Here is a 19,896-nt window from a genome sequence, read left to right on the forward strand (position 1 = left end):
ATGCCCGTTTTAGTCCTCGTAGATGTTCTAAAATAAAGCATCACTTGAAATTGTAACGGACACAAAGAAAATACCAATAAATCCAAATACTACCCAACTAAAAGATATTATATAAGAATGACTTGGCTCCTAAACCATAAAATAATTTATGCTAGAGAATAGTATACATTGTTATTTAATATTTTCTTATAATTTTAACAGCTAGTCAATATTTATATGTGGATAGAAAAGATATTTTATTTTAAAGTTACAAGTAAAACTATTCTAGCTAATTTAAAATTTCCCTAACATAAAAATGTATAAAAAAACATTTATTACTCTATATGGTAAAAAAACATTTATTACTCCAATATTTTAAAAAATATTTCTTTGGCTTCCGGTATTGCTAATAATTTTCAGTTCCATAAGGACGTAATGGTCATAGTGTTAAAAGCAGAAACATGTCCTTATGGAACAGTGGTAAAAGAGCAAAGCGTGAAATTTTGATGGCATAAAGGAAAGTCCAAGTTCAACGAAGTGGCAGAAAGAAAATTTCCCTATGATCAATATTTGAAAATAAAATTAACATTGTATTATGAAAAATACCAACCCGAAAGGTCGTATATTCTTATACCATGATAATTTCACGTATAGTACTCAGGTTAAAAATTTCACAGTATTTTCAGAATAACGTCACAAGCTTATGAGATGTGATATACTCCCTCTGATTTTTTTTTACACCGTTCACGTTTTGATTTATGTTTGACCCTTCGTCTTATTAAAAAAATTATATAATTATTGATTATTTTATTACGATATAATTTATTACTAAAGTAACTTTAAGTATGATTTATAATTCTGTGTATTTGGACAAAAAAACGTAAATAAAAAATTAACGGCGTCAAAAAAAACCGGACAAAGTACTTATCGTAATTTGAATTAACGGTTAAAATATCAAAAGTTTAGTTGAATTTGTGTTAAATATGTTATGATGGGGGAGTAATTTGACACATGAAAAGTATTTGTTGAAATAATCCCCTCTTCCTATATAGTTCACCCACAAAGATTGATTTCTAGGAGGCCACATCATCATTAAATCATAGTCGTCCAATCAAATCCGGTGAACTCTAGATTTTCGTTAAGTGTTCATAGATTTTCATCTTCAAAAGCCTGGGCCCACCGTCATCCCACCACGTTGATCGTGTTTAAAATTGCCGCCGCGTTGGTGGATAATATATGATAGTTCACTCACTTTGTTTTCCATTGATAATGTTTGGAGTTGCCGCAATTTCTATTGATAGTTTAATATTTCACATATGTACATGTAATGCTGAACTTTGTTTGGTAGCTAAATCATCAAATTGCTTCATTTTAGAAAATATATGCTGATATGTAATATTGTTATTTGTTATTTACAGAGGATGATATAGGTAAATTAGATGCTAATACTACAAACAAATACGGTTTATCCTTTTGTCCTCAAATAAAACTATAGAAGTCTAAAGTTGTCCTGCATTATTATGTTTTCAACAATATCAAATATATAAGATCTCCAATATTTTTTTTTCTCAAATTCTATTTTACTCATTTTTATCCCACAGAATTATACCCCATAAATATAAGTTTTGCCAGCCCGCGGCAACGCGCGGGTACGGTGGGGTTTATATGAACATGGAAACGAAATTACACGGGCTGCAGTGGTCGAAACGCGCTAATATTCTCCGTGGACTCGGAGTTGAGCGGACTTGTTGCAACCTTGCAGCTGAAGCGGCGGAAATGGAGGTGCAGTCCCCGGTAGCCGGCGTTGTCGGGAGCTCCGGCTCCGCCGCCGAGCTCGGCCGACGGATGCTGGAAGCTGCCGAGGAAGCCGTGAGCAGGTGGGCGTCCCAGGAGGCTGCTGGGGATGGAGGTTACGGCGTCTCCGATCTCGCTGGGCTCGTGCCGGCGGTCAGGGATCTCATCTCCCTCGCCTCGAACGGCGGCGCCTACAGCCAACGCGCTAGGTTTGCTTTGGAGGTAAGCCCGTATGTTTATTTACGTATTATTCTGTAGTTCAGGGCTGTGTCCACTGTACATGATTGCGTTGGGGAATTTTAGGGTTTGTTGGATCTAGGCATCTAGCTGTAAAATAATGACTTGTTAGTGTGCTTTCAGCAAAATTAGAAAGGTTAGGTATAAATTTGGATATCATTTTGTATTCAAGCAGACAGCTGAATTGGTATAAAATAGCCAGGGTGGCATTCCCAACTGGAAATGTTGCAGTGAAAGTCTGACTGTCTGAGATGATGCTTCAATATTGTGTTTGGGAGTGGCCGAATGACAAATTCAAAACAAATCAGATTCGCATTTATACATTAATGAGGTAATTACCAAAATACAATCGCTGTGCAAATGGCGTATTGTACTTTGGCAAGCTGAGAATCTGCGTGGATTGTATGAGAGCAATTACATAGAGTGCATGCAGCCAAGAGCAAAGCAAATATTCATAACTGTGCAGCACATTTCCGTCAAAGGAGATTGCTCACCTACCACTTAGAATTTGATGAAATATTCTTCGTTGTTTTTGTACGGAGTTCTTCAAATGTGAAGTATATGTATTTCCTGTTTTTATCTGCTCTTTGACCAAAGAAAAAATAAAACCAAGAAACAGTGCTACACTCACTTTGCAGATCTGCATTGCTTTGTGAAATCAATGATAAACCCCCTTGGATTGAAGCTCTCCCTGCCTGAAAATCTCCTTTTGCTTTAAACAGCTCTATTCTTCAATATTTATGGAAATTCTTATTGTTGGTAAGATATTACAATTTGAAAACAACATATTAGTTCCTTGTGATTTCTTGAATAAATTTCCGTTCAGTATGAAGGCATAAGAATCGTAGTAATGCCTGCAGTACCACAAATTTATGAATGCAAGTATTTCCTACCATAGGTTACATTCACTGAATATATGACACCACTATGCAAGACTAGGCAAATGCAATTTCTCAAAGTTTAATCCAGTACTTCTATATATTGCAAATGTTTCAGTAACCACTATTTTTCCTGCAGTTTGCAATGGAACACCTTGAGGATGACTTCCGTCAAGTTCTTATTTCCAGCACATACTTTCATCCTCCTGACAATCTCCCAGCTTCACTATATGACAGCATTGCGCTGCCTGTCCGGTCCTTCTCTTTCTCATCAATAACCAACTTGGAAGCTGCCCGCTTATCCTCATTCACAACAAGCTCTGGTGATGATAGCCCAACATACTCTACTGGACACAGCAGACATTCTCTATCCCTGGAGAAGGTACACCTGTATCTCATCGACCCTGAAGCTTCGATAGTGCTAAAGGATATTGCTGAGCTTATGATGCTTGCTGGATACGCATCAAACCTTTCTCGTGTCTACGGTGAAATCCGTAATAGGACATTAATGCAGTGCCTATGTCTGCTTGGTATTCAAATTGAGCTTAAGAGCTATAATCCAACATCAGCTCCTGTTGAAAGTGAATGCAATATGCAATTATATTTAGACCAACAAAACATGCAAATGTGGATCCAAGCTCTGAGAGTAATTGTTGGCATAGTATTTCCTGAAGAGCGTCAGGCTTGCACCCAGATTTTTGGGTCCGACAACAAGGTGGAGGTAGATTGCTTTGCTAGTGCCACTACTCGTGTTATTCAACAATTACTTGCATTTGGAAGCTTGATCACCAATGTGAAAGAACAATATGAGAAACTACCTTTACTAATACAAATGCATGATGAATTTGTAAGGCTTAAACCAAGTATGGAAGCCTGGTATGGTAATGCCAAGGATGTGATCAGCCAGGAGGCAGGCGTGCTTCTTGACAAGCTTAGGGAAGAAGCACTTCGTCTGCTATTCAAGCTCTCAGATGCACAGACCAACCATGAGTCGTACGAAAGGATAGTGCTCGATGGCAGTGTCCTGCCGTTTCCTCAGTATACCATGGGTGTTATCAAACAACTTGCTAGCTACAGTGACACACTCAATCTTATTTTACCAGTTGAGGTGGGTGGTGATGGCACTGTGACTATGAACCCCTGGAAGACCTACGTGCTCACGCTGCTCACTCAGATGCAGTTAAATACTGATGACAAATCCAAATCTTACAAGGATGAACGCCTACAGCACATATTCCTGATGAACAATGCAATGTATGTGCTTGAAAAGTCACGGTCTCCTGATCTGAAGATATTGTTTGAAGACAGATGGATCACTGAACAGCTTACCCAGGTGGAACGGCACGCAACAGCCTATCTCCGAGCTTCGTGGGCAGGAGCTCTGTTTCATTTGAGTGACGCAGACTTCAGACAAAGAAACGATCCGGCAGGAAGACTTAAGAGCTTCAATTCAACATTCAGAGAAATAAGCAGGGTCCAGACGACATGGAAAATCCCCAACCCTCAGCTTCGACAGCACTTGCGCCTAGTTATACTGCAGCAGATTATTCTGGCTTACCGGACATTCCTGAAACGGTTTGGTAATCTTCTGAAGGATCCCTCAAAATCCATAAAATACACTCCTGAGGATATAGAGAATCATGTGTTAGACCTATTTGAGGGCTAGGATTGGGTACCAAACATGCAAGTCTCGTGCTATCACGCACCGAGTACTGGAGATTACAAGTGTATTGATCAACCTCTGGTAGAATAGAACTCATTCAACACATTAATGTGAATATACCTTTTTCAGATAATTTAATGTAATTGTGTATATACTATGCTATAAGCCTATGGATAGACTATATATTAATATGTACATGCAAATCTATGTTACATATGTTCTTGCCTGTACGTGGGTTTGTGACTGAGGCCTTGTTTAGTTCCTAAAATTTTTTTCTAAAAACATCACATCGAATTTTTAGACATCTAAATAAAGCATTAAATATAGATGAACCAAAAAACTAATTACACAGTTATGGAAGAAATCTTGAGATGAATTTTTTGAACCTAATTAGCCCCATGATTAGTCATAAGTGCTACCGTAACCAGCATGTGCTAATGACGAATTAATTAGGCTCAAAAGATTCGTCTCGTGGTTTCTGGGCTAGCCGTGAAATTCGTTTTGTATTCGTGTCCAAAAACTCCTTTCGACATCCCGTCAAACATTTGACGTGACACTTCTTACAAAAATTTTCTCAATCTAAACACCACCTTAACAACTACTTCCTCCATCTCAAAATAAACCAATTTTTCACTTTTTACCTTTAATTTTTGACTCTGTCGTATTAAAAAAATTTTGCGATTGATATTTTTGTTTTTATTAGATGATAAATCATGAATAGTACTTTACGTGTGACTAATTTTTTCTAATTTCCTGAAAATTTTTCAAATAAGACGGATGGTCAAATGTTGGACACTGAAACCGAAAAATTCGTTTTTTTGGGATATAGGGAGTATTTGCAATGATTTTAAACTGTACTGTAACAAAGATGTAGTATTACACATTGTGGTTCATGCGGATGTTAGCTCAATCTCTTGCAGTGTGAACATGTGACCAGAAAGAGATTGACGAGGAACATCCGCATTGGCGTGATCTTTTGAATATCATTTTAGATCAGGCCACAATGAGAAATTTCTCCGAGTAATACAATTCCTCGTCAATTTAAAACCATGGGAGCAGGGGATAGGCGTCGTCTTTTAGCTTTGAGTGAAGTGCATCAGTGGTCTCTAAACTTGTATGTATGTATCATCTAGGTCTCTGAACTCCTAAAATATATTTTTGGGTCCTCGAACTTGTCCGGGGGTGTCATATAGGTCTAAACCGGCTCCAACCCACTCCATTCGCTGATGTGGCATGCCACGATAGCGTCTACGAGAAGTGAGAGAAAAGAATAAGGAGAAGAGAGATACTGACATATGGGACCCACATGATCCCACCAACACGTAGGCGCCACCGTGACATGTCACATCAGCGGATTGAGTGTGTTGGAACCTATTTGGACCTATATGACATCTCCGGACAAGTTCGAGGACCAAAAAAATACATTTTGAGAGTTTAGGGACCTAGATGACACATGCACACCAGTTTAGGGACCACGGGTGCACTTCACTCTTTAGTTTTTTAGGGGAAATTATAACGACATATTTATAAATTAAAATAATTTATGAATAAAAAATTTATATACATATTTTTAATTATCTAAAAGCCAAGACTAAAAAATAAAACGCGATAAAACCTCAAAAGTAGCTTCAAATTTAACATTAAAAATCTAAATTTTGTCTTATAAGTATAAGTATAAGTGAAAAAATAAGCGTGCAAATGATGATCCTGTTAAGTGCTCAATTTGGCGTCAAAGTTGCTCAATCGTTGGAAGAGAGCCCTTGCAAGTTTTACTTACGGCCAACTCAACTCCTCTAGGAGGTATCGATCCTCAGAGAAAGCCGAATGTGATCTCCATAATTGTGGATAGTAACAGCTAAACTTCTGACTATTTTTTTTATCACCTTAAAAAAGTGACTAGCAATTGGGTGATAAAAATCACTTCGATTCCCATAAAACTGAAAAAAAAAAGAAAAACTGTAGCACGGGGTTCCGTTCGGACGGGATAGTTAAATGAAGTTTTTGCTGCACGCATCATTTCTGCTATGACGCACTCGTCTCTCCTCCCCTACTTTTCGCCGTTCGCATCTCCCCGCGTTCACAAAACGCACCCGTGCACGCGAATCTCCTTCTCTTCGCTTTTTCCTCTCCCTCATGCGTGGCTACCGGACAGCGATGGGTTCGTCGGAGGAGGAAGGAGTCTGTAGTCATCCGAAATTTACACTGGATACCAAAATTTACACTAGTTGATACCATCAGTTATCATCCGGTATCATCTGATACTTGTTTGATACTAAGTGATATTAATAAGTATCAATATGGTATCATCTAGTGTAAAAATTATAACATGTGTATATATGTTGGAATTAGGTGACACCTTCTGGTATGATGTGATACTACAAAGTATCTGCTGATACTAATTTTATACTGATCAGGCATCTGGTATCATATGATACCTAGTGATACTAAGTGATATCAACACTTGTTCCATATGATATCATCCAATGTAAAAATTATAACTTATCGATACATGCTAGAATCATGTGATACCTTTCGGTATCATGTGATACCACTAAGCACCTAATGATACAAATTTTATACCCAGTGATACCATCAATTATCATCTGATACCTTATGATATTAAGTGGTATCATCAGTTAACATGTTATTACATATGGTCTGACGGTGAAGTATCACAGACGGATAAATATCAACAATGACGGTACGGCGAGACCGAGCAAGGACCGTGCGTCGGCGTGGTATTAATGATGGCGACCAATGATACCAAGCAAGAACCGCGTGCCGTCGGTGAGGTAGGAGCAGCGGCGGTCAGGTGGCGAGGTAGACAACGGCGGTGCGACGATGAGATATCGATGACGACGCGGGGGAGTGCGGCAGTCCGCCGAAGTACGACGGAGAGAGGGAGTGCGCTAGCGGAGTGTGATGGAGAGGGGAGTAGCGCTAAGACGCACACGGCGCGGTGGCGTGAACACACATGATGCGGAGGACCCTCGTATATTAACTGTACCGTCGGTACGGAATGCCCTACGCCGTCCTTAAAAAAAAAAGAGCCAAACGTGCTACTGGTATTTTACAGCCCACGTGAAAAGCCCATTAATATGAGAGGTTGGGCGAGCCTCTTGCAGTCTTTGGCCCATTACGAACGCTAACAAATTATAATTCCATTTCAAAACAAAAACAAACCTTAGGAAAGTTTTGACATTTTGGAGTATTTTTGGCAAATGGATTTAAACACTAGGATAAAAAAATGACAACTTTGTATTTGACATTTAGCAGTCTAGAGTAGCAAATTTCATCAAAAAGCGTATAGGGATGCGGACCATCTCACTTCTTTTTAAAAAAATGGTAACTTTTGCGTGGCTCTAAACACCAAGTTGCAATAATGCAATGCCAAAACTTTTGTCATTTGCCATTTAGTATTTCAAATGGATCTAAACAAGCCCTTAATTCAACTGTACAGTACAGTATCCGACTGACCGGTGGGCCCACGTCTCGGCGACTCAAGTACCCAGCCCAAACCCCGATCTCCTCTCGTTTCCCTCTCCGCGATTCAAATCTCTCTCTCTCTCTCTCTCTCTCTCCCCTCCCAAACCCCACCACATCCCCGCGCCGCGCCTCCTCCTCCTCACCCATGGCGCCCGCCGCGGCCGTCGCCGCCGCCGGAGCCGGAGAGACGGGGCGCCTGGCGGGAGAGGTGGCGCGCGTGCTTGACGAGTGCCGCGCCTCCCTCGCCGTGCACCCGCGGAAGTTCAGGGAGCTCGCGGCGCTCCGCTCCTCCTCCCCCTCCGCCGGCGGCCGGTTCCTCCAGGCGTTCTGCGCCGCGCTGACCCCGCTTTTCGACCCCGTGAAGCGCTCAGCCGCGGTAGAACGCGTCGCGCGCTTCGCCGCCGCGTTCGCCTCCGCCTCCGCTGCCGGGGGCGGGGCCGGGGGCGGGGACGGGTTCCTCGAGGGGTTCCTCAGATTCCTCCTCGCTGCCTCCGCTGCCGCGCACCGCCCCGCCCGCTTGCGCTCTTGCCAGATCATTTCTGAGGTGAGCTGAGAAAACCTCTGAAAGATTTTGATTCCATTTGCTTTAGTCAGTACCGGAGAAATTTATTATTTTGCATACGAAGCTAATTTTGTGTTTAATTCTGCGATTGTGTTCTGCAATTTTGCAAAAAATTAGCAAGGGAGTACAAAAGAAAATCCTTATATACCTACAGCCTCTCTTCCTAATTGTTTTCGGTCAACTACGATTTCGTATTTTCGTTTTAGATAATTAATTTTTGCATGCTGAATTTCACTCTGGCTGTAAGAAACCCTGTAGTTTCAGTAGTTCTTACTACTTCATAGTTCAGATAGGGTAGGGAGGATCACTTTTGACTTGTATTACTGAATTACTAACATCAAATTCCTCATGTAGATAATAATGCGCTTGCCGGATGATGCTGAGGTGAGCGATGAGATTTGGGATGAAGTGATTGATGGCATGAAGGCTCGCGTTCAGGACAAAATCCCTGGAATCCGTGTCTTTGCCGTGCGTGCATTGTCACGCTTTGCAAGTGATGGGGAGGACAGTGATATCGTTGATCTTTTTCTTGAGACCTTAGAAAAAGAACAAAATGCCGTAAGTGAGATCATTTTTATTAACTTTACCTATTATGAATGTTGGATTTGCAATTATTGCATCTCATTAGGGATTGCCCCATATGTGAAGGAGGTCCGGAAAGCAATTATTTTGTCTCTTCCACCTTCAAATGCTACATTGGATATTGTCATTGAATCATCTCTTGATGTAAGTGAATCTGTTAGGAGAGCAGCATACTGTGTGCTTTCAACTAAATTTCCCCTACAAAGTCTTAGGTGAGTGGTCTTGTCCACTGGACACTCGATATATAATTTATCTATATATCTGAATGGAACGAACAAATTAATGGTATAGAAGTGGATTGATGGCTTCTTTGTTTCAGCATTAAGCAGAGGACAAGTCTCCTTCACAGAGGTCTCTCTGATAGATCTGCATCAGTGAATAGTGAATGCCTGAAAATGCTCAAGGATGAGTGGCTTATGAAATATTGTAGTGGAGATGTCATCACCCTTCTCAGGTTTCTTGATGTTGAGACTTATGAGGAGGTAGGAGAAACAGTAATGGGGGTGCTTATGAAAGATGGTTCTGTGCGCGTGCAAGATGGGCAGACTATTAGGCAGTACTTCACTGCAAATACTGAGGATGAAGGTAAAATCTAAGAAGAACATTGGTACATTTGCACTGTCATGCATATTTCCTTTAATTATTATGCCCAGCCTTCATGGTGAAATCTGAATATCTGCATCTAAAAAAGAAAATATGAATATCTGGTCACCCACCAGGCAACATCACTTCAATAAAATAACTGAACTTAACAGATAACGTTGACCACAATGCACAGAACTGAACAGATCTGTTGAAGTATACTACTGACTGCAAGTATCTATTATCGGGCTAATCAATTCGTTAAACTATGTTCAGTGGTCATCTAGTCCCTATCTCTTTGGCCAGATACATCGTGGTTAATTTCCACTAATGGAAAAAGAGTCACTTTTTTCTGTTTATTGATGCCATTATCTGTGCAACAATTACAGCAGAACAGGTTCCCAAAATTCAGCTTATGGATGCTGAGGTTGCTCTCTACTGGAAGATTATGTGCAAGCATTTGCAAGCTGAAGCTCAGGTCAGCACTTTACCTTAACTTTTATCTGCAGTATATAAGTTGTGCATGGTACTCATTCTTGCAGCTATTTATATATGGGGGCAAATCCTGGAAATCACATTATAGAATGAAAATGGCAGTTCTGGCTTTTGTATGCTGATCTCCCTGAACTTGATTACTAATGCTGATTTCTGAGCATGATCGCCATGTATATGGATTATTTAGTTTATTCCCACTTTTTTTTTCCATAGTCAACCTACACGCTTAAGTTTTGTGAGATACCCATACTAGGGGTATCCGTAATCTGTACATATATGTATAGGTTCGGGGGTACCCAATAGGAAGGCAATCGTATTTGTACCGGATGGTTAGGGAGTTTAGTAATATCCGGACCGCATGTTGGGAACACTGGATCCTAACTATATCCGATAGGATAGATCTTGGTTTTGTTAGATTAAGACTCTATCTTAAGCTCTATCCCCACTATATAAGGGGGTAAGGGGCACCCCCAAGGGACAAACACACATTATCATCTACATACACCAAATACAATACCAAGCAAAACTAGGGTATTATCTCGTTAGCTGAGAGTCTGAACCTAGGTAAACATTCGCTTTCATACTAACCGTCATTCTCTACACCTTTCTAGCCACCCCATATATTATTGCCGGCCTAGATCGTCGACAAGCTTATTGTTATGCATGTTATGACCAACATGCAACACTTTATGACTTGGGATATGTAACCAAAGCTAAATGTAGCAATGTGTGGTAACTGACTAAATAACCCTGCACAGGATTCTTCGGTGGTAAACAAAAAAGGAAAAGTTGCAAGGCTGCCATTATAATTTTGCTAAATTGGAAATATGTCATCCTGACCCACGTGTAATTAATTCATGTGTGCCCCACATATCATTGAGATACCAGTGGAATGTCTCAAACTTTACAAAATTGTAATGCATGGTTGCAACTCACGAATCCAGATTGAGATTGAGGAATGGAACTTAACTAAGTTTTCGAATCAGTGACTCAGGTCCATTGTCGAATCCTACTCAGCAATTGTTGAATTATACTCAGCCAAAAAAAGGGACTTGCTTGTCAAAAGATTTTCCAGTACAAACATCATATGCATTACTCCTTCTGTCCAAGAATATAAGCACCCTCTTTTTTGGAGAGGTTAAGGTTGATTGATTGCGATGGAGAAGTAGGTGAGGAAATTAAATAAGATGGTTGTGATTAGTTGAGATGGGGAAGTGTTTTTTATCAGACAAATTTCAATCTTTCGAATGCTTATATTTCTGGACAGAGGGACTAAGGGAGTATGTCAAAATACTCTGGTATGATACGGGAATATGCCAATGCTGGTGTTTGAGTATTGGACTCACAAACAGATCGAACTTCTTGTAATTGTGTAATTGTTTTTGTTCCTGAAGTAATCTTGGTTCACATGGCCATCCTTAGTTTCTACTCCTATTCAGAGGATATGTTTGAAACTTAAAATTCAGCACAGGGGTAAGGCTCTGTTAGTTTATAATGCACTGTTCAATGTTTGCTCGATTGATGAAACAATTGAATTGATTGTCAGTAATTCTTTTTCAGATCAAAGGCTCAGAGGCTGCAACAACTACAGGCACAGAAGCAGCAGTATATGCTTCTGAGGCTTCTGATAAAAACGATCTTCTAGATGGTGTTCTTCCTAGCACAATCTCTGATTATGTTGCTTTGGTAAAAGCGCACCTTTCTGCTGGTAAATTAACTTCAAAGACAACATAGAATTATAGATTGAGCATTCTAATTTGTCCAAATTAATTACGTTGCCTGTATGTTCCATTTCAGGACCAAATTATCACTTTGCATCACGGCAACTACTGTTGCTTGGTGAAATGCTCGACTTTTCTGATACCATGAACCGTAAAGTTGCAAGTTCATTTCTACACGAGCTTTTGACCAGGCCTCTTGAACATGAAGTTGATGAAGATGGGAATAAGATGGCCATTGGAGATGGTGTGAGCCTTGGAGGGGATAGGGAGTGGGCCAAAGCAGTAGCAGAATTGGCTAAAAGAGTGCATTCTGCTGTTGGTGAATTTGAAATGGTGGTTGCTACTGTGGTTGAAGAACTGGCTCGACCATGCAGGGAGAGAACTGCTGACTTCATGCATTGGATGCATTGTCTCGCTGTGACAGGTCTTCTCCTAGAGAATGCTTCATCCCTGCGGAACCTCCAAGGCAAAGCAATTGAGCCTCCAGAACTACTTCAGTCTTTGTTGCTTCCTGCCGTAAGTCTAATTATTCATCATTCTTTTAGTGTACAAAATTTGTATGCTGGCATTATTTTGACTTCCAGGTGCTAAGTACTAAACATGTATGCTAATGTTCCTCTTTTAAGTCCTGGTCGTGAATTTGCCTACATTGTATATTTTTCCTGCAGACAAAGCAGAATCATGTTGATGTACAAAGGGTTGCTTTGAGATGCCTTTGTCTTTATGGAATGTTAGAGAACAGACCAAATGCAGACTTGGTGAAGCAATTGCGGTTATCCTTCATCAATGGACCCGACCTAGTTAGTGCTATGGCATGCAAGGCCTTGATTGATCTTGTAACTTGGCATGGTCCACAAGAAATAGACCAAGCCATTGGAATTGATTCATGTGATGCTACCAGCGAGAAAGCCCAGTTTACTATAGTAGACATTTCTAATATGAATGATGACCATCTGAATGTTGGAGTTCTTGATATTCTATTTTCTGGTTTTCTTAAAGATGACTGGGAGTTTACTCTGGAAGGTGACAATCATGATAATGTCCCAACCATTCTCGGTGAGGGTTTTGCAAAAATTCTTCTTTTGAGTGAGAATTATGCGAAGATATCTGCTGATTTGCATCCTGTAGTCCTGGCTCGACTTGTCAGTTTGTATTTCATGGAGGAAACTAAAGAACTTGAAAGGTGAATTACACTTTTTTTGCATTGTGTTATTTCAAGTTTAGTCTTGCAGCACTCTTACCTGCACTTGTTTATCCAGATTGAAACAGTGTCTGTCTGTCTTCTTCCAGCACTATCCAGCCCTTTCAGAGAAACACAAGGCAAGTTTCACGTATATAATGTATCCCAGATTAGAAATATGTTATGCAAGTTAAAATTTCAAACTAAAGTTACTGATGGTACCTTATCTTTTTGCAGAGGTGTGTCTCCAGCGCATTTGTGCCAGTGATCAGAACCATGTGGCCAAGTTTATATGGTAATGTTGGAGGTAGTGCGCATGTTGTTTCAAAAAGGCGAAAATATGCTGTCCAAGCAGCTCGTTTTATGGTTCAAATGGTACAAACTCCACTCTTTTCAACGGAAGCTACAGAGGAAGCTAGTACAAGTCCTGAAAGTCAGTCAACTAAACCAGATATGTCAAACAATTTTGACATTAGTGAGGAAGGGCTTGCCATCCGTATTGCAGTTGAGGTAATACTGACAGGCGATAGTTCTTCAAATCTACGCATACTTCTAAGACAGCATTACACTGAACTAAATTTCATCCGTTGCCTAATGTGGATTTTGGTAATAATATCTATTAAGAATTGTAGGATAAACTGACAAAGAATGCTTGGAAAATTGTAGGTAGCAAATTGCCCAGAAAAGAAGACAGCAGCTGGGAAAGCATATTGCTTGGCCTTGTGCAAGGTGGTTGTGCTTCTAAGGTTCCGGCAATCCGAACAGAAGGCCATCAAATGCATGAGAGGATTGGTCAATGCATTGGCTGCTTCGGCTGCATCCGATAAGGAGCTTCTGAAAGAGCTAACCCAGATGGCATCCCGTCTCAGATCACTAGATGAGCACCCAGAAGAAGAGTTGCCACAAGAGGAAGCTGAAGAAATATTCAGTACGTCCATCGATTCGTTTCATCGCCATCCTAACACGCATCCTCGCCATCTCTTGTTCTTAATGCCCGTACCATGTTTTTTTTGTGCCGCAGAGAAACTAGGATTGGACGGTGGCTTCAAGTTGGAGACTACTTCTGTGGTGCCACCGACACCGGCGCCACGGTCAGTCCGGCCACCTCCCAGCAGAAGAGCGAGACGGCCGTCATCCTCTAGCGATGACAGTGACATCGATGGTTTCGAGAGAAAATTGCACGCGACGTCGGTGAGCCGGGTTGCGGCCACTCCGGTGATGACCGGGGCGCGTTCGCAGAGAGCAAGCAAGACGGCGGCGATGTGCAGGATGACTGCGAAGCCCGCCGTGGCGTCCTCTGACGATAATCAATCGGATGACCAGTCAGGCGTGACATCTGATGAAGATTCCTCCGACGTGGAATCATCGTAAATGATATTGTAGTTTCTCTCTTAGATACTGCTGGTGTTCTTAACCGAAAGAACCCAGCAGGAACCCTAAATTATGGTGATGGCTTGGACATGTCGTTACCTACTCATCTGTGTTTTGTATCATGTATGACAGCAAACTGTCCAAATTCGAGGACATGCAGCCTGCTTACGCTGCATTAATGCTTATTACGGGTGAACTTGTGTAGAAAACGGAGATTATCGATATCGGCACAATTGTAAAGCGTCTTGCGACATAGGACACTGAATCCAAGTTGAAACAGCTTTATACAGAAAATTGGCTCTGGCTGATAAAAAAAATGTGATGCGCCCCCCAAACAAGCACCCTTTTCAACACTGGGCAGAGAGAGAAATGAAAACCACCAGAAGCATGGGACCAAGCAGTAACCAGCGAATTTTATAACGGAGTAACGACTAGCCTAGAACTAGAATTTGCAGTTGGAAACTAGCAATAAAGCTAAAGGAAAGACAAGTCAGATGCATAACTGACATGATACCAACGATAACTCGGCAGTAAATGCAAACAAGCTACAAATTTCATGGCTCTGCCGAGTTCCAAATCCACGCAATTGGCCGCAGCATCTTAGTCAACGTTCATTGCCCCAGAGTGATAGTTATCCAGCTCCTTGTCCAATTGATCGACTGATTTCTCCACAGGTCCCTTCCGACCATACCCATGACCACGTCCGCGGCCGCGCCCCTGACCGAAGCTAGTACGTCCACGTCCGCGACCTCGTATTTGGCCCCATCCTCTTTGTGCAAAATTATTTTGCTTCCACCTGAGAAAATATTGCCCAATGTTAGTGCAAGCTAACGTAATTGCAACCAAACATGCTACAAATAAGAAGTCCAACGACAATATTTCCACACCTATGATGAACTCTCATTTGGCATTTTAATCTCGCATCGATTTAGAAAGACCTCCACAACCCCAAGCATGCCCAGATCATTTGGTATTTTATGTTTATAGCATACAAAAATACAAAATGATTTTACAGATATCCTTTAGCATGATCACACAACAGTTCCTCCCATGTATGTACAAACTCATAAGATGCATAGGACAACCTCAATGAACAAAAGCATACATGGCCATGTCTGCGCTACCACACAAGGTCCCAAATGTGCAGCAACAATACCAACATATAAAGCATAACACCTGTAATTAACAGGAAATAAAACTTGCAGAAGATAACAAGAGTATTTGAAATTTAAGCTTTGCTGCCACTGCTACAAGAAGATTTTTCCTAAATGGCCATTTGTGGGTAGTTCTTTTCACCGGTAATAGGACAGGAGAAAAAAGGGAAATTACTGGTAACTTTTTTCAAGGGTAAGCAACTAACAGACAGAAAAAGAACCTACCCAGGAATGAAATTAGATGAACCAGCTGCGCCTCGACCAAACCCACTTCCACCAGGCCTGGGAAAAAAAAAAAACATTGCAAACATCAGAGACAGAAAAGAAAAAGTCCCAGTAGGTACAACTTGAATGATATATTCACTTGCAATAGGAAAGAAGACCCATACATCATTACAACTTCTCGCTGTCCTCTTCCCCTTGCACCAGGGACAACACTAATACGGGGTGCTGAAGGAGTAGCCAGACCCAAATCTGCTCCTATCACTTCAATCTTCATTGCCTTCCCATCAAGGCGCACATTATTATATCGTTTTAAGGCCGCAACCGCTTCACTCCTCCGAGTGAATATCACCTCGGCTGAACCCTGTTGAAGAATATCCATCAATACATAACCACATAATGGTTAGACAAGTGGAACGGTATTAAAGTTCTACTGAAACAAAATAATCAGGTAGCAATATTAGAATTATCTGCATACTTATTTTAAGCAGAAACAGGATGCAGTAAAAGATGGATTGGATGCACAAGAATTGCCATAGTGCATAAACAACATACTTTTTTTTAACCTCAATTAGTTTATTAATCTTATAGGTTCGTGCACCTACAGTCATGTACTAACTGGACTAAATTCTACAACATTGCATGAAGATAATCCCATCACAACCATAAATTTCATCATCCAGCTGGTTTAAGTAGATCACAGAACTGTATAATCAGAGATTAAACTTGTTTTAAGTGGTTTGTTCCAGGTAAAATACTGGATAGAAATATTGCCATGACATGACAGTAAATTGTAACATGGCATGGAACACAAACACATTTAGCTGCAAAATCACTTATTATAGATCAGGGTTGCTTGTGTTCCATTGCAGTGTCCCCACATTCGCAGGTGGGCCATATGACTGACATTTACTTTACTCTTTATTGTTTCCTAGCACAACCATGATAGGATCTATACTCCAGCATGCAGACACTTTATTTTGCAGCTGCCTTGGCAACTATATCTGTCCCACATGGTGCTGTCAACAGGAGAAAATTATGAACAGACAAAGCCCAGGTGATAGATTGCAAATTCAGTAAGCAGTTTAATAGTAGTGGCCATTGTCATGTGTCATTTATGTGCAAACCAAGCTATGATGTACACATCAACATGGCATGACATTGGCTGTAACTTTGGTGCACCCAATGACTTTGGAGAGCAATTCCTAATGTAAATATGACCTAGATATGCTGTTTGCAAGCTTGGTCATAACTTGGAAAAGTGGACAAGATAAGTGGCCCCCCAAGGCACAATTTACTCAACAAACCATGGATGTATGACCCAGTTTATTTTTAAGCCAAAAGGCATTCTCTATATTTGGAACATAATATGAAAAATGTGTATAGAAAATTAAAAGAATAATGCTTAATTCTGAAATATGCATACTGTAGAAAAGACCTAGATTGGACGGATAATAGACTTACCGTTGGGCGTCTATTATTGTCATAGTGAACAGCGCAGTGCTTCAAATGACCCATCTCAGAAAAAAGTTCCTGAAGCAGAGTTGTCAACAAAGAACATCAGCTTGAAAATTCCCAATGTGTGTGGAGCAGTCAGATTCCAGCATGCATAAGTCCATAACACAGAGATCTAGCTACCTGTATATCTTCTTTTGTCACTCCATAGTGCAGGTTGGAAATATACAGCTTTGTACTAGATTCTGTTCCAGAAAGACCAGCAGCAACCATGCTATCCTCAAACAGATCTTGTCTCCACACAATATCCTTGGATTTGTTGAATGACTGATGATATTCCACAGCACACATACCCAGATGATGAGAAATAGTTAGCGTCAAACCACAAAACTCATCAATCCATGGTACTTGATGAATCAACTAGCATCAGCAAAACTATAATAATCCTATACCATTGCATAAAATGGGAGCTATTTCTGTATGAATTGAAGATCTTAATCCACAGAAACAAGTACCCAATCAGTAAATACATCAGCATGCCAGTGAAGGAGAGCCAATGCTTTCAGTTTTGAAGCACAAACCAGCCGAACTAACACAATTCTGCCATGAAATTCTCAGCGGAAAAGTGCCATTTCTCAGGGTGGTCTCAATTTGAGAAACCTGTCAGATCCTCTCTGAAACTCCACAGTTAAAAAGTGGCAGATATGGTCTGACATGAACCCATGGTCTGTCTGATTTCATTAATTTCCTAGCCACCTCTTGTGTAGCTCCCTAACAATTCAGATTCTTGAAGGTACACAGAAAAATAGCAGTAAATTTGTCCTTGCCTTGGCAATGGCATATGATGAAGACCGAGTATTAACACCAAGTGGCCTTCGAGAAGGCACTCCAACTCCCCTTCCACGGAAGGTTCCAGCACCACGTCCACGCCCTGAACCATAGCTAAACCTTTGGCCATCACCTCTGCCTCGAACTCCTCCCTGTGACCTGCCCCTTCCTCTCCCCCTTGAACTTCTGTTCTTAATCATATCATCTAGTGACATATCCAAAGAAGTCGCCATTCTAAAAATAAATCTGAAGCTGAAGTTCAAAATGAACTAAACCCTGCAATCAATACAGATAGCTTTAATACTTGTCAATTGCTCCATCATACTGAAGCTAAGCAAACAAGCAGTCAGGACAGTGCATGCACATACAAATATAAATTTAAGTTTAAATGAATTTTTCAAAGCCTTTCTATTTTTTTTTAAAAAGAAAACAGAAGCAGTAACAACGCTATGCATTCTTAAGGGCTTTCCCAACGGAAATTTCCCTTACATAAGGGATGGAGATGGTATTACTTTATCTGAAAAAAACCTATAGGGAAAAATCGAGGGGAAAATAAAATGGAAAATTCTCTTCAAGAAATCTTTCATCTAAACAAAACAAGTCTTTTCATGCCATAACTCTCTATAGCATGTTGAATTGTTGGAATTAATTAAAATTAATGTAATTAATTATTAATGAGTAAATCTCAGCAGACCCCAGTTTTCATAATCGAATTTGAAAACCAGGGGTGTTATTATTTATGGCACATAACCTAGTTTTTATGGTCTAAGGTTTATGAAATTAAAACCCCACTCCAAATTTAAGCTAATTTTTACATATCTGAAACAGTACTGTTCAACGTAAGTTGAAAGAATCATATTAATCTCTAATGGAAGTATTATGGCATGAAAGTTTAAATAAATATGTGCCAGAATTAAAATAGGGGTATGCTTTTGTAAATGTTTAGGACTATTATACCCAGGGTTATGTAGAACACATCATAAATGATAAAACCTAGGTTTACATGGGCCTTATTATGAAATTTCATTATCATTCACCAGGGGCGGACCTAATGTGAGACATGGAGTTCAGTTGAACCCCCAAACTTTTGGGGAACAAAAAAAAGCTGTTATTATTCTCCCTTAGGGTTATTAAGGCAAACTAAGCAAGATCGATAAGAGAACCTAGGGTTAATGCAAATTCCATAACAAAATGTCGCCATGTCAAATCATCTCATCAAAAACTACTTCCCCGCATCAAAAATTAATTCTTGCTCATATCTATTAATTCGTCACATACTAAATCAAACAGATCTGACGATATAAAAGAAAATCCAGAGCTAGGGTTTTGGGTTTCCTTACCTTGGCCACGGACGATGACGGAGGCGACAAGGACGAGTTGTAGCTGGCCGATCCCTGGGCGCCGCCCTTCGCTTCTTGCTGCCGCCCTGCTTGCTGCTGGCGGATGCGACGACGAGAGGGAGCGACAGAGAGGAGATGGGAGGTCGCGGCGCTGTGAGGGAGAGAGAGAAGAAGAAGAAGAGAGAAGAAGAAGAAGAGAGGATGAGAGGAGGCTGCGCCGCTGCTCGGATCTGGAACGCGGTCGCCGCCGCCGCCTCCCTCGCGAATAGGGAGAAGCTCTCGGAGTCGCCCGAGGGGAAAAATCTGGATGTGATCACCGCTTGAGGACCGCGTGCGGCTTGACTTGCGGGAAACGATGTTGGTCCGC

At 40.8% G+C, this 19,896-nt stretch overlaps 3 protein-coding genes and 1 long non-coding RNA gene across 7 annotated transcripts; 2 read left to right on the forward strand and 2 right to left on the reverse strand.

Moving 5' to 3' along the window:
- The first annotated feature begins 1,692 nt into the window (after nucleotides 1–1,692).
- Nucleotides 1,693–4,794, forward strand: LOC102711893 (exocyst complex component EXO70A1-like). Of its 2 annotated transcripts, none has more exons than XM_006655914.3 (2): nucleotides 1,693–1,995; nucleotides 3,028–4,794. In XM_006655914.3, exons 1-2 carry the CDS (start codon nucleotides 1,756–1,758, stop codon nucleotides 4,552–4,554), a joined length of 1,767 nt encoding a protein of 588 aa, XP_006655977.3. In that variant the 5' UTR covers nucleotides 1,693–1,755; the 3' UTR covers nucleotides 4,555–4,794. The 2 variants fall into 2 exon arrangements, with proteins under 2 accessions (XP_006655977.3, XP_015693785.1); XM_015838299.2 differs by lacking the exon at nucleotides 1,693–1,995 and adding an exon at nucleotides 2,714–2,769.
- A 3,380-nt stretch (nucleotides 4,795–8,174) lies between these two features.
- On the forward strand, nucleotides 8,175–14,785 carry LOC102721850 (condensin complex subunit 3). Of its 2 annotated transcripts, XM_040524819.1 has the most exons (12): nucleotides 8,175–8,581; nucleotides 8,954–9,157; nucleotides 9,248–9,393; nucleotides 9,501–9,766; nucleotides 10,153–10,241; nucleotides 11,819–11,966; nucleotides 12,056–12,495; nucleotides 12,648–13,162; nucleotides 13,239–13,299; nucleotides 13,397–13,669; nucleotides 13,826–14,087; nucleotides 14,181–14,785. In XM_040524819.1, the coding sequence occupies exons 1-12, from the start codon at nucleotides 8,183–8,185 to the stop codon at nucleotides 14,528–14,530; spliced, it is 3,153 nt and encodes a 1,050-aa protein (XP_040380753.1). In that variant the 5' UTR covers nucleotides 8,175–8,182; the 3' UTR covers nucleotides 14,531–14,785. The 2 variants fall into 2 exon arrangements, with proteins under 2 accessions (XP_040380753.1, XP_015694177.1); XM_015838691.2 differs by lacking the exon at nucleotides 8,175–8,581 and having other exon boundaries at nucleotides 9,016–9,157; nucleotides 10,156–10,241; nucleotides 14,181–14,780.
- Nucleotides 9,760–13,466, reverse strand: LOC107304491. Of its 2 annotated transcripts, none has more exons than XR_001550567.1 (3): nucleotides 13,382–13,466; nucleotides 13,221–13,281; nucleotides 9,760–9,857 (listed from the first exon to the last, which is right to left on the reverse strand). It is a non-coding gene; the product is annotated as an uncharacterized LOC107304491 (long non-coding RNA). The 2 variants fall into 2 exon arrangements; XR_001550568.1 differs by having other exon boundaries at nucleotides 9,760–9,863.
- A 38-nt stretch (nucleotides 14,786–14,823) lies between the features above and the next one.
- Nucleotides 14,824–19,896, reverse strand: LOC102712176 (THO complex subunit 4D). Its single transcript, XM_006655915.3, has 7 exons — nucleotides 19,530–19,896; nucleotides 18,189–18,465; nucleotides 17,545–17,688; nucleotides 17,371–17,439; nucleotides 16,074–16,270; nucleotides 15,910–15,966; nucleotides 14,824–15,326 (listed from the first exon to the last, which is right to left on the reverse strand). Exons 2-7 carry the CDS (start codon nucleotides 18,420–18,422, stop codon nucleotides 15,131–15,133), a joined length of 897 nt encoding a protein of 298 aa, XP_006655978.1. The 5' UTR covers nucleotides 18,423–18,465; nucleotides 19,530–19,896; the 3' UTR covers nucleotides 14,824–15,130.

The sequence above is a fragment of the Oryza brachyantha genome, chromosome 6 (assembly GCF_000231095.2).
Source record: "Oryza brachyantha chromosome 6, ObraRS2, whole genome shotgun sequence".
NCBI classification, from domain to species: Eukaryota; Viridiplantae; Streptophyta; class Magnoliopsida; order Poales; family Poaceae; genus Oryza; species Oryza brachyantha.